The sequence below is a fragment of the Lepidochelys olivacea genome (assembly GCF_965140295.1).
Source record: "Lepidochelys olivacea isolate rLepOli2 genome assembly, chromosome: 1".
In the NCBI taxonomy this organism is placed as follows: domain Eukaryota; kingdom Metazoa; phylum Chordata; order Testudines; family Cheloniidae; genus Lepidochelys; species Lepidochelys olivacea.
In genome coordinates this window covers 5,505,776-5,518,392 of record NC_140411.1, presented here as the reverse complement: position 1 = coordinate 5,518,392, position 12,617 = coordinate 5,505,776, and the positions used below count along the sequence as shown (strand labels likewise).

Sequence of the window (12,617 nt, the reverse complement as noted above, 5' to 3'; positions counted from 1 at the left end):
GCCCATGGACCGATTCAGGCAGTCCGATTCAAAACATAGAGAATCCCTCTAGGCAAAACCTGAAGTTACAAAAAGATACAAAAAACAGGAATACACATGTCCTCCAGGACAGTGAATTTCCAAGCCAAAACAAAGAAAACCTAAAGCATTTTCTAGCTAGATTTCTTACTAACTGTACAGGAGTTGAAGGGCTTGCATCCTTGATCTGTTCCCAGCAACGGTATTACACAGACAGACAAAGGCTTTCCCCCCCTCCAGATTTGAAAGTACCTTGTCCCTCATTGGTCATTTTGGGTCAGGTGCCAGCGAGGTTACCTTAGCTTCTTAACCCTTTTCTGCTGAAAGGATTTTCCTTCTGCTAGGAGTACAACTCGTAAGAACTGCACAGTCAAGGAAGGCTGACTTTTTTTACAGATTGTTTGTGAGCATACTCTTCCTCTATGCCAGGGGTAACTGGGAACCATGGCGCTCACAGAACTTCTGGTCTTCCTCCCAAACCGCATCCCACTTAGTGCTGGTTCACATACTCTCTGACAATTTGACAGTTCCCTGATGGACACTGCAGGCCTGAGGAGATATCGTCTCTTGTGTCTGCAGAACTTTGCGTGAACTTTGTGTCTGCAGAACTTCTGCAGGTGTATTTGACTACTTTGTCACGAAGCTCTTTCGTTTTGACCCCATAAATGATAGGGTTGAGCATGGGAGGGATGAGGAGATAGAGGTCAGCTAAGATGATATGAACATAGGGTGCAATGCCTTGACCAAAGTGGTGTGTAAGAATGGAGAAGAAGGTAGGGGTATAATATGTCAGCATCACACAGATGTGGGCTGTGCAAGTGTTAAGGGCTTTCTGGTGGGCTTTATGAGAGGAGATTCTGAGGACGGCCCTGATGATCAGACCATACGACAGGGCAATGAACGTCAGGTCAAACCCATTGATTACAAACGTTAGCACAAAACCATATATCCTGTTGACTCTAATGTCCCCACACACCATCTTCACCATAGCTATGTGCTCGCATTGTGTGTGGGGGATAATGCGGTTGGCACAGAATGTCTGCTGACTCAGGAGCAGGGGCAGGGGCAGAATGAAGAGAACAGCTCTTATGAAACCTACAAGCCCTAGCTTAGCTATTTGTGCATTGCTGAGGATGGTGGCATATCTCAGAGGGTTACATATGGCAACGTAGCGATCGAAGGCCATTGTCACGAGGGTGGATGAGTGCATCACAGAAATCGTGTGGAGGAAGAACATCTGGGTGAGGCAGCCAGCCACAGTAATGCCTTTCAAATTGAACCAAAATATGCCCAGTGCCTTTGGCACAACAAAGGTAGGTGTGGCAATGTCTGTAAGTGCCAGCATGCAGAGCAGGAGGTACATCGGCTTCTGCAGAGTCTGTTCCTTACCTACAACAGACAGAAGCGTGACATTTCCCAACAGGCTGACAATGTAGAATGTAAAGAAAGGGATGGAAATCCAGATGTGGGCAGCCTCCAGGCCAGGGATGCCCATTAGGATGAAAGTTGAAGCGTCAGAGTGGGTGAAGTTGAAAGGTGCCATGAAGCAGTTGATGCATCGATATGACTCAGAAATGCTCAAGGTGCCTGTAAAGGGAGAAAAGCACAGCAAGGGGGTTCTTATTTGTAAAAAATAATATGGTAAATATGTTATAGTTATGAACATTCTCGGAGTCTTCTTGAGTGAGGAGTGAAGAACTACCGACGATGTCACTCCCTACTTTCCATAGATCTAGAATACGGAGGGAACCGTTTGTTTCAAAACTTGGTTTCCAGACTCGTTTGTGGGAAGATTACAGACTCCCCAAAATGGAGTCCAGAGTTATGTGGCCTGGTCACATTGCCTTTTAGAGTCATAGCATCCACTACGTATAGTCTGTCTGAAGCATTCTCAGGGAGGCTCACCAGGTGGGAGATAAGTTTCTCTAAAGGCCTATTGTTTCCCCCAAAGTCTCATTGCCCTGAATAGGCCCTTCCCAACCATCTATCTAGACTGACATCAAGTTCCCTAGTGGGCGTTACTCACTTGTAACTACATTTGAAATACAGGGAAGTCATCAAAATTCAGTACTTTTGACCAAAATCATCAATACATACAAATAGGATAACCATATTCAGAAAGTCATAACTTTTCCAATAACATCTTACATGACCCATCTTGCATAAACTGTATCATAATTATGCTATAATCATATCATCATATCACAATGAACAATATGGGGTACATTGTTACAAAATATCAAATGTTATTTCTACCAGTGAAATGCCTGAAGTTACAGAACAACAACAAATGGAAACAAAACTGAGTAAAACTTGTGACACCCAGATTGTAGTTCTGTGGCTTGCCATGGGAAAGAGACTCTGAAACTCCCCAAACACACTCTGTACCACGAAAGGTCCCAAAGTTGGCCTTGGACCAACAAACACAAAGAAAAAAATAATTTCAACAGCACTGCCCACCTGTCCACCTACATGCTGCTTTGCAACCCTGTGATGTTCCCCTCTGGTGTTATCTGGACTGGTGATCTGGTTGGTCACCCCAGTCCTTAGCTTTGGTAGCCAGCCTTACAAACAAATGTATTAAGTAAAAAGATAGAATTTAAGTGATATTCAGTGATTGGCAAAAAGTCAGAGTGGTTACCAAAAGAAAAGGAAATGTAAGCACACTGTCTAAACTCTCAATCCTATTAGACTGGGCAACATCTAGATTAAGGATATTTCTCACCCCACTGGATATTGCAGTCCTTAATATACAAGTTTCCTGTGTAAACCTGGGCCAATCTCCCCTGTTGGAGTCTTGTCTTCTTCTCAGTGGGGGCAGGAGAAGGGCCCAGTATGTGTCCGCTCTGTCTGTTTTATAGCCTCAATCCATGTGCTTGTGGGGCACAAGTCCAGGCATGTCTGGGGGGCATTGCTGAGTCTCTCCAAGCAAGGTTGAGCAATTCCCGCTGTGGGGCTTCGTGCACGTGAGTCATTGCATTGGAGCTCCCTTGCTGGACAAGGGCTCTTGATGGGTTGTTTGACACCCTGCCTGGGGATTGGTCACTTTCCTTGCTGTTGCCTCTGGAGAGCTAATATCTGACTTATTCCCCAATTTACAGCATGTTTTAGTGACCACCATACAACACCATAATCATAACTCCATATTCATTAATGATACACATGTATGGATAGAGGCATGATTTCAACAGATCATAACCTTTCCCTGATACCTTACAAGGCATGTTTTCTATGTAAAATCATGTTTATATGAAAATGAGGACTATGGCGGTTACAGGATGCTCCCCGGTGATAGAGAATGTCTCACCTCCCCCTTTAGTTTGCTCCAAGAGGGTTAGCCACCGACGAGCTCAAAGGCAGGGTGTGTTATCGCTCTCTTGGCACCCAGCCTTCAAGGCCATGAGGCAGTGTCATAAATATAAAGTGAAGGGGAAAACTCCTCTCACCTGTAAAGGGTTAAGAAGCTAAAGGTAACCTCGCTGGCACCTGACCAAAATGACCAATGAGGAGACAAGATACTTTCAAAAGCTGGGAGGAGGGAGAGGAACAAAGGGTCTCAGTCTGTCTATATGCTGGGTCTTTGCCAGGGATAGACCAGGAATGGAGTCTTAGAACTTTTAGTAAGTAATCTAGCTAGGTATGTATTAGATTATGATTTCTTTAAATGGCTGAGAAAAGAATTGTGCTGAATAGAATAACTATTCCTGTCTGTGTATCTTTTTTGTAACTTAAGGTTTTGCCTAGAGGGGTTCTCTATGTTTTGAATCTAATTACCCTGTAAGGTATCTACCATCCTGATTTTACAGAGGTGATTTCTTTATTTCTATTTACTTCTATTTTTATTAAAAGTCTTCCTGTAAGAAAACTGAATATTTTGTCATTGTTCTCAGATCCAAGCGTTTGGGTCTGTGGTCACCTATACAAATTGGTGAGGCTTTTTATCCAACATTTCCCAGGAAAGGGGGGGTGCAAGTGTTGGGAGGATTGTTCATTGTTCTTAAGATCCAAGGGTCTGGGTCTGTAGTCACCTAGGCAAATTGGTGAGGCTTTTTACCAAACCTTGTCCAGGAAGTGGGGTGCAAGGTTTTGGGAAGTATTTTGGGGGGAAGGATGCGTCCAAACAGCTCCCCCATTCAGACACTGCAAACCAGGTTTCTATGCTATGATCAGATTTAAATCTGTTTGCAGCTATTAACTATGAACTAGACTTACCATAAGGTAATTTAATTAATTTATTTGTGTCTCTGGAATTTTGGTGCCTCAGGGTCTGGGAAGATAGTTTTTCAGGGGGATCCTGCACATTGGCTGGCTCTTTGCCACCTTTCCCTAGAGGATGGTGATCTGAGCTCCCTGGGCTGGCTGTGTTTACCCTTTGATCAGACACAACTTTTTCCCAGCAGCTTTCCCACGACTCACTAGCATGGGGGAAGACACCCCCTTCTCTGTCAGTTGGGGCATTTGTATTCTCACAGACTACCACCTGGCAACTTCCTGGTCTCAATTCTTCCGTTATCACAGGCATTGGAGCTGCAACTAGATGTAAAGAGACACAGATATTTTCAAAAAAAAGTATCAGAAATAGCGTCCTGAAAAACTGGGACCTGGATTGGGGTACCCTCCGTCACCCCTTCCTCTGTCGCTGAGAAGTAAGCTGTGGGACTGCTCCCCTCCAGGAAGCCAGTTACACAGTTCCCTCTCAAAACCTGGGTCACCGGCTGTCAGGGTTCCCTCCCCACCCTGAGCTCTGGGGCACAGATGTGGGGTCCCGCATGAAACACCCCCTAAGCGTATTTCTACCAGCATAGGTGAAAAATTTCCCAAAGGCACAAATCATTTCCTTGTCCTTGGATGGTATTGCTACCACCACCAAGTGATTTAGACAAAAATCCAGGAAAAAAGGGCCACTTTGAGCCCTTGTTTCCCCAAAATATTCCCCGGAAACCCCTTCACCCCTTTCCTGGGGAGGCTTGAGAAAAATATACTAGCCAATTGGTTACAAAGTGAGCACAGAGGAAACCCCTGGCTTTTTAGGACCCTGAAAATCAATCAGGTTCTTAAAAGGAGAACTTTTTTTTTTTTTTTTTTTTTTAAGTAAAAGAATCACACCTGGAAAATCAGGATGGAAGGTAACTTTACAGAGTAAATAAAAAAGTAAAACACAGAGGATTCGCGACTGGGCTCAGCTTCAAAGTTACAAAAAACAAGAATAAAACTCCCTCTTAGCATATGGAAAATTCACAATCTAAAACAAAAGATAACAAAGGTATTTCCCTGCCTTTACTTACAATTTGTGTAATTGTAATGTATCATTTCAGGTATCTTTTCAGGAGATGATTTACCAGCTTGGTCTCTGTCTCTCTCTGTGTCCAGAGAGGGGACACACAAAGAGAGCACAGATAAAAACTCTTCCCCCCACTCCAGATTTGAAAGTATCTTCTTCCCTTATTGGTCCAGTTGGCCAGGTGCCAACCAGGTTATCTGACCTTCTTAACCCCTTACAGGTAAAGGGACTCTGTACCTCTGGACAGGAGGGATTTTATGTTACCGCATACATCAAGGTTGTGACCCTTCCCTTTATATTTATGACACAGTCTGTGTACCTGGGTTCCCAGATGCTGATGCAGCCTTCCTTCTAGTGTCCTCGGCATTATGCCCCAAGTGACGAGTGGGGAGACATTCCTCTACCCCCACTATTCCTTCCCCAGTTTCCTCCTCTGGGCCCCCTCCTAAGACACATTTCTGTGTGCTCCATAGGAAGTGATCTTTCTTTTGTTCAGCTGCAAAACTCTGCCAGTTAACAGCTGAGACAGTTTCCTTACTCACTGACAACATCTCCCCTGCCTCTGTGCCTGAGGGCATGTTGCCTAGTCTCAGCCCCCTCCCATACTTGGAAGCATCCTGCTTCCATGTGTTACAGAGTGACAGGCATCCTCACTCACCTCAGTGGTTTCTGAGATTCCCTGCCCCTTCTCTAGGCTCTCCTCTGGGACACATTTCTCTATGCTCCCTAGACTTTGTCTCTTGTTCAGCTGTGACCTGCTGGAAGCTAACAACCTGGACAGTTCTCTTCCTGGAAGGTATTACACCCCATCCCTTCCTGATGTGATGTTTCCTCCAGCTTGAGTGCAGGAGTTGTTCTAAACCACCCTCCCGCCTGGAAGCATGTGGCTTCCCCCTGTTGCAGAAGAATCAAGGAGACTCTCTCCCATTCTATCAGCAGTTCCTGAGAACTTACCCTTTCCTTCACTGGTCCCAGGATAAAACTCACTCCTGTGGCAGGCAAATACTTTAAGCTGAGCTGCAAAGAAAAAAACATGAGCACGGAGCAGGTCGACGAAGAGGTGTTCCATTACTCCACAGTCCAAACACTTTCCAGACCTTCCCACACCACAAGGATTTTACCTAGTGGTATAAGGAATCTGCTTTCGCCCACCCTCACAATCTCTGCCGTGTGGCCAGGTAGCACCCTGGCCTTTGGGACCACATTCCGCTGAACCAGAGAGATATGAGCTCCTGTATCCCTCTGCCTCAAGTACTCCATCCATTTGGAGAGCGTTAACATGCTCCATGTCTGGTTCTGCAGAGGCTAATCTCCTAAAACCAGTATGATTGGTTTCAGTTGCTTGGGGAGTTTCTGGGGTGAGGACAGCAGAACTAACATGAACTATTGGTTGCCTGCTTCCTCCTAGCACAGGCCATTTATTCCTCAAGTGATCAGTGGAATTACACTGACAGCACCTTTTGAGCTCTTCTGCTTTTACAGGAGATTTGGGATGGGGGTTAGAGGAATGTTTTTGGCTAAGAGAATGTTTAGGCTCCCATCCCCCTACTGTCTTCCCAGGGGCAAAATGGGACCCTCCCTTCCCACCAGTTGTCAACCCCTCTTTCTGTGGCCTGCTCTCAATAGACACCTGAGTCTAATCAAAGTCATCAGCTAAAAAAGCCATCTCAGCCCCAGACTTTACATCTTTGTCCCACAGACACTGCTTTACTTCAGCCGTACTTAGTAAATGCTCTTGAGCAACAAGTCCAAGTATTTCTTCAAAACTTGCCACCTCTTTACCCCTCACCCATTTTCTCATCCTCTCCAGAAACAGAGATGCGGGGGCTCAGAGGGAGCAGACTCCTCTCCCGCCTTGAAAAAAATGTTATCCGATTTGTTTTGAAGGTTTAAGCCTGTGAGTTTGAGATATCAGCAACTTTTCTGTCAGTTCTTCTTGGGTCTTAAGAAGCTCACCCATCCTTAGAGGCCACAGGAGAGCTCCACATGAAGTCACTGGAGACTCAGTGCTGATTTAAATCAGGGCATTTATTTAAGTCACTACATGTGGATTTAGGGGGAACTCCTGGATCTGTTGGTAATTTGGCCTTTGATCTCAAAGGGGACCAGATTCACCCTGAGTGTTTAACATTTGGCTCCCGGCTATGAAAATCTCGGCTTTGGGTCCTGCTGCAGAAAGTGCGATTCTGTTAGGGTGCTGAAAGAGTCTGAAGGACACCCTTCATGTTTTCTGAAACCCTTCATGTTTCCCTTCAGTTCATGGGGTGCTCTGAGACCGGGAATGAAAGTTGGGAATTTCAAAACACAGGGGCCCTGATTTTGCTCTCAGAGAGGACAGTGTCAGTCTGGAGTGACCCAGTGAAGACAGAATGTGAAAGCAGAATATAGCCAGTGTGTGGCCCATTCTCGTTGTGAACTCTCTGGTTCACAGGTACCCACTGCAGAGGCTTTGGCTGCATTTCCTAACAGGGCAGTGACATTGCTGAACTGGAAAACTTGAGCGAACCAGAGGAAAAACCACACAGCACAAAAAAAAAAAAGGAAGTTACTGAGACAGATAGAAGGAAACAGTAAGAGAAAAGGAACTAAATTTAAAACACAATATTTGTCGAAACTCTTTCCAATACATTTATAGTTCCAATTTGACCAGGTAAATCCCTTGGTGTTTCCGAGAGTACTAAAAACTCAGCACTAACCTTAATGCAGAAACAGGCAAGTCACCGCAATCCTGCTCAGCAGAGAAAGGAAATCTCCTTATGGCTACTGCAAGGCAGAGGCTTGAGAATCAGTGTGTGAATGTCACATGGCTGACACTTCACATGCTGCACAGCGACCTTTATGATCCCCCTGAACACTCCCCGCGAACTGTCAGGTTGCCCAGGACTCCCATAGAATTCCCTGGACTCTGTGAGCAACGGGAAAAGCAGAAAATAGACCGTAGAGAACTTCAGCCTAAGAGCCCCCCTGGGAGTGAAGAAATGATCTGCCAATAACAGGGGCTCAGATTTACAGAGCAAAATGCAATTTGCGAACGGTTCAGTGCAGCACATGGTGATAGATTTCTTTCCTGTGTGTAGTGCACTTCCACCTGCACTCACTGGGAACGCTGCCACAAGATTGGGGGCCAAAAACACATTTCACTTGATGGTAGCATTGTACCACTGCACACCACCCATGCAGCTGTAATAGCCATTCCCTTCGCCTCTGAAAAATCAGTGCCACTCTGTCGCATCCAAATTACATGATCCTGAAATAATGCAAGCTGAAATGCGTGTAAAAGGCTTTCTTCTCATAGGATTCTGACATCAATGGTAGTTGCCAGTGGCCCTTGGGAGGTGCTAACTTGTTTTATGTCTGACAGCTACCAACTGTTGTAATGGTTAATCTACTCTCTGCATCAGGGAGGCATCACATTTCACTTCTTTGTTGACCTTTCACAGATTGGTGTAGAAATGGGTTATGATATCCTGGGTCAGAGCTAGTCCAACGGGACTTCTCCACTGACTGCGTGATTACTTCCTCTCTTCCCGTGCTAAAATGACCGTGCTTCGGTGAGAACATGGGTGAGAACATGGTGGTACAGGAATCAAAGAACTGCTACATGTGGCTCTCCTCTTTGGGCTACTGTCCCTAGCCCCATACTTGCGTCATAGATGCCTTGTGGTTAAATTTGAGGTCCAGAGGGTATAAGACGGATGGGTTGTCACCCCTGGGGTGCAGTCTGGGAGCCATGAGAAATGCTGCACCCCTCTAACCACCCAACTGGGCTGGCCCTGTTTCACACTGCTTTGCTGGTGATTCAGGCTCTCCAGGCCCTGTGATCACCAACACTAGAGCAGATGGTGCCACACACTCAAACAGAGCTACCTGAGAGTTTAGCGAACCTCCTAAGTATAAACAGCAGACCCCAGCCGATTTCTCCGTTTTGTTTCCAATTTTTGTTGAAAGTTATATACATAACTTCAGACATTTCACTGGTGGAAAGAACCACCGATCTTTGCACCTCAGCTGCTTCAATCTCCTACCATATCCTGGATCCGCTGTCTGAATTCTCCTCCCCATCCCAGGCTGCCTTGCTTCCAACATCATACTTGTTGCCAGTGTCTTCTCCATACACCTCAGTCACCTGTGGATTCCACAACCTCCGAGCTGCCCCACGCTCCCCACAACTCTTCTTCTGCAGGGGGTGAGATGACTCCCATCAAACCGGCTCCCTTGGCAGGGAGGAGTGACATACTGGTCAGAAATCTACACACAGGTCGCAAATGCTGAGGAACCTATGCTGCTTCTCTTATTACACCCATACACAGTACATGGTGTTTCAAGGACTGCTGCTCAGGAAAAACTCACAGGCTGAGAATTATGCACATTATATAATGAGAGCGGGCAACAATGGGACATGTGAGGGCCTAGATCAATACAGCTGCCACATGCAGGAACCACTGGTAGCTGACTGACACAGTGGGCCAGTGTGAGACAGATGTTCAACCCAGGATGCTCTGGGACGATTTGCTAGCCAGCTCTGTTAGTTATGAATGGTGAGGGTTGTACATTCATCCTTAGTGCAAAGATTTTATGGGGTGTGTGAAGGTTCCTTCCACACTCTGAACTCTAGGGTACAGATGTGGGGACCTGCATGAAAACCTCCTAAGCTTACTTTTACCAGCTTAGATTAAAACTTCCCCAAGGTACAAAATTATTTTACCCTTGGATTTCCACTGTCACCACCAAACTTTATCTTGGTTTACTGGGAAACATAGTTTGGACATGTCTTTCCCCCCCAAAACCTCCCAACCCTTGCACCCCACTTCCTGGGAAGGTTTGGTAAAAATCCTCACCAATTTGAATAGGTGACCACAGACCCAAACCCTGGGATCTTAGAACAATGAAAAAACATTCAGTTTTCTTACAAGAAGACTTTTAATAGAAGTAAAGGAATCACCTCTGTAAAATCGGAATGGTAGATACCTTACAGGGTAATTAGATTCAAAACATAGAGAATCCCTCTAGGTAAAACATTAAGTTAAAAAAAAACCCACACAGACAGGAATAGTCATTCTATTCAGCACAACTCTTTTCTCATCCATTTAAAGAAATCATTATCTAACACATACCGAGGTAGATTACTTTCTAAAAGTTCTAAGATTCCATTCCTGTTCTATCCCTGGCAAAAGCAGCATACAGACAGACCCAGACCCTTTGTTTTTCTCCCTCCTGCCAGCTTTTGAAAGTATCTTGTCTCCTCATTGATCATTTTGGTCAGGTGCCAGCGAGGTTATCTTTAGCTTCTTAACCCTTTACAGGTGAGAGGATTTTTCCTCTGTCCAGGAGGGATTTTAAAGGCGTTTACCCTTCCCTTTATATTTATGACAGGGCGAAGTTATTATTTTTCTCACCTAAAACTTTTTTGCATGCAGCGCCTTATGGGATCCCTCAGGTTCATGAAATACACACAGAGTGCACATTTTCCGAGGCAGAGCTGTCACCTGAGAATTATGGTTAAATTCAACATACTCATGAATAGAAAATTGTTCTAATGCTTAATAAACTGACACCATTTAAAATGTACACTTTATTTCCAATCAGAAATTCTTTAACTCCAATTTCCAGATATTGGATTGTGTTACACCTCTCAGAGTAACAGCCATGTTAGTCTGTCTCTGCAAAAAGAAAAGGAGGACTGTGGCATCTTAGAGACTAACAAATTTATTTGAGCATAAGCTTTTGTGAGCTACAGCTCCCTTCATCACAAAAGCTTATAGCAAAAGCTTATGCTCAAATGAATTTGTTAGTCTCTGAGGTGTCACAAGTCCTCCTTTTCTTTTTGCTGTTACACTTCAGTATGCTAGCCTGAAAAGCCTATTATTCAATACTAGTTCACAGTGTATATCGTTTCCGACAGTTATCAAGTCACCCCTTAACCATCTTGATTAAACTAAACAGATTCAAATCTTTGAATCTATCACAACAAGGCATGTTTTCTAATTTGTACTAATTCTTGTGACCCCTCTCTGAAAACTCTTCCGACGATAAACATCCAGTTTTAACTGGGGACACCACAACTAGAGAGAGGATTCAAGAAGCAGCCACACCAGTGCCAAATACAAAGGTAAAATAACTTCTCTAACTCTCCTTGAGATTCCAGTTTTTACCATCCAAGGACCACATTCGCTCTTTCGGCCACAAGGCCACACTGGAAATGCATGTTTAGCTAATTATTCCTTCTTACAGATTGCTCTGAATCAGTGACCTGTCTTCTTTATTATTTACAATCCCCCAATTTTTTGTCATCTGCAAACGTCATTGAGATTCAGGCATGAGAAGGGTTAGCAGCTGAGTTGCTGACACATGTTTCTTCTTACATTTGTCTGTTAACATCTGTAACTTATGCCTCAGACAAAGCTGGGTGCCTGCAAGAAAGTGTCTCACCAAAAGAAACAAGGAAGGTGTCAGGCTTCCCTCCCCACTCTGAATTCTTAGGTACAGTTGTGGGGACCAGCATGAAAGCCCCCCTAAGCTTATTTTAGATTAAAATCTGGTACGCTGCCAATACCAAGCAATTTAACAAAGAATCAGGGAAGATCCCACTTGGAGACGTCTTTCCCCAAAATATCCCCCCAAGCCCTTACACCCCCTTTCCTGGGAGGCTTGAGAATAAACAAGATGAGCACAAACCAGCCTTGATTTTTAAGACCCAAAAAAACCCATCAGATTCTTAAAAAACAGAACTTTATTAGAAGAACAAAAACAGATAAGAGAACAACTCTGCAAGATCAGAATGGAAAATAATCTCACAGACAGTCAGATTCAAAACATAGAGAATCCCTCTATGCAAAACCTTAAGTTACAAAAAGACACAAAAACAGGAATATAATTCCTCCAGCACAGCAAATTTCACAAGCCAAAACAAAGAAAACCTAATGCATTTTCTGGCTAGATTACTTACTAACTTTAGAGGAGTTCGAGGGCTTGCATCCTTGATCTGTGCCCGGCAAAGGTATCACACAGACAGACAAGCCTTTTCCCCCCCTCCAGATTTGAAAGTATCTTGTCCCCACATTGGTCATTTTGGATCAGGTGCCAGCCAGGCTACCTTAGCTTCTTAACCCTTTACTGGTGAAAGGATTTTGCCTCTGGCCAGGAGGGATTTTATAGCACTGTATGCAGAAAGGTGCTTATTCTTCCCTTTATATTTATGACAGGAGGTAACAGAGGTGCAGACCTGTTGCCCTAAACACCAATAGCCTTATGGCCTTCCTGCCCATTCTGTTGAGCACAAAGTCTCACTTAGCCCATGGCCTCAACTACCTCTTGTTGC

The 12,617-nt window shown here is 44.6% G+C and overlaps 1 protein-coding gene across 1 annotated transcript; it reads right to left on the bottom strand.

Annotated features, from left to right (window-relative positions):
* Positions 1-508: 508 nt before the first annotated feature.
* LOC311511706 (olfactory receptor 52P1-like) lies at positions 509-4,519 on the bottom strand (the record flags this gene model as incomplete). The annotated part of the gene is made up of 2 exons (XM_084612513.1): positions 4,403-4,519; positions 509-1,605 (listed from the first exon to the last, which is right to left on the bottom strand). The coding sequence occupies exon 2, from the start codon at positions 1,559-1,561 to the stop codon at positions 509-511; it is 1,053 nt and encodes a 350-aa protein (XP_084468639.1). The 5' UTR covers positions 1,562-1,605; positions 4,403-4,519.
* Between the last annotated feature and the right edge of the window lie 8,098 nt (positions 4,520-12,617).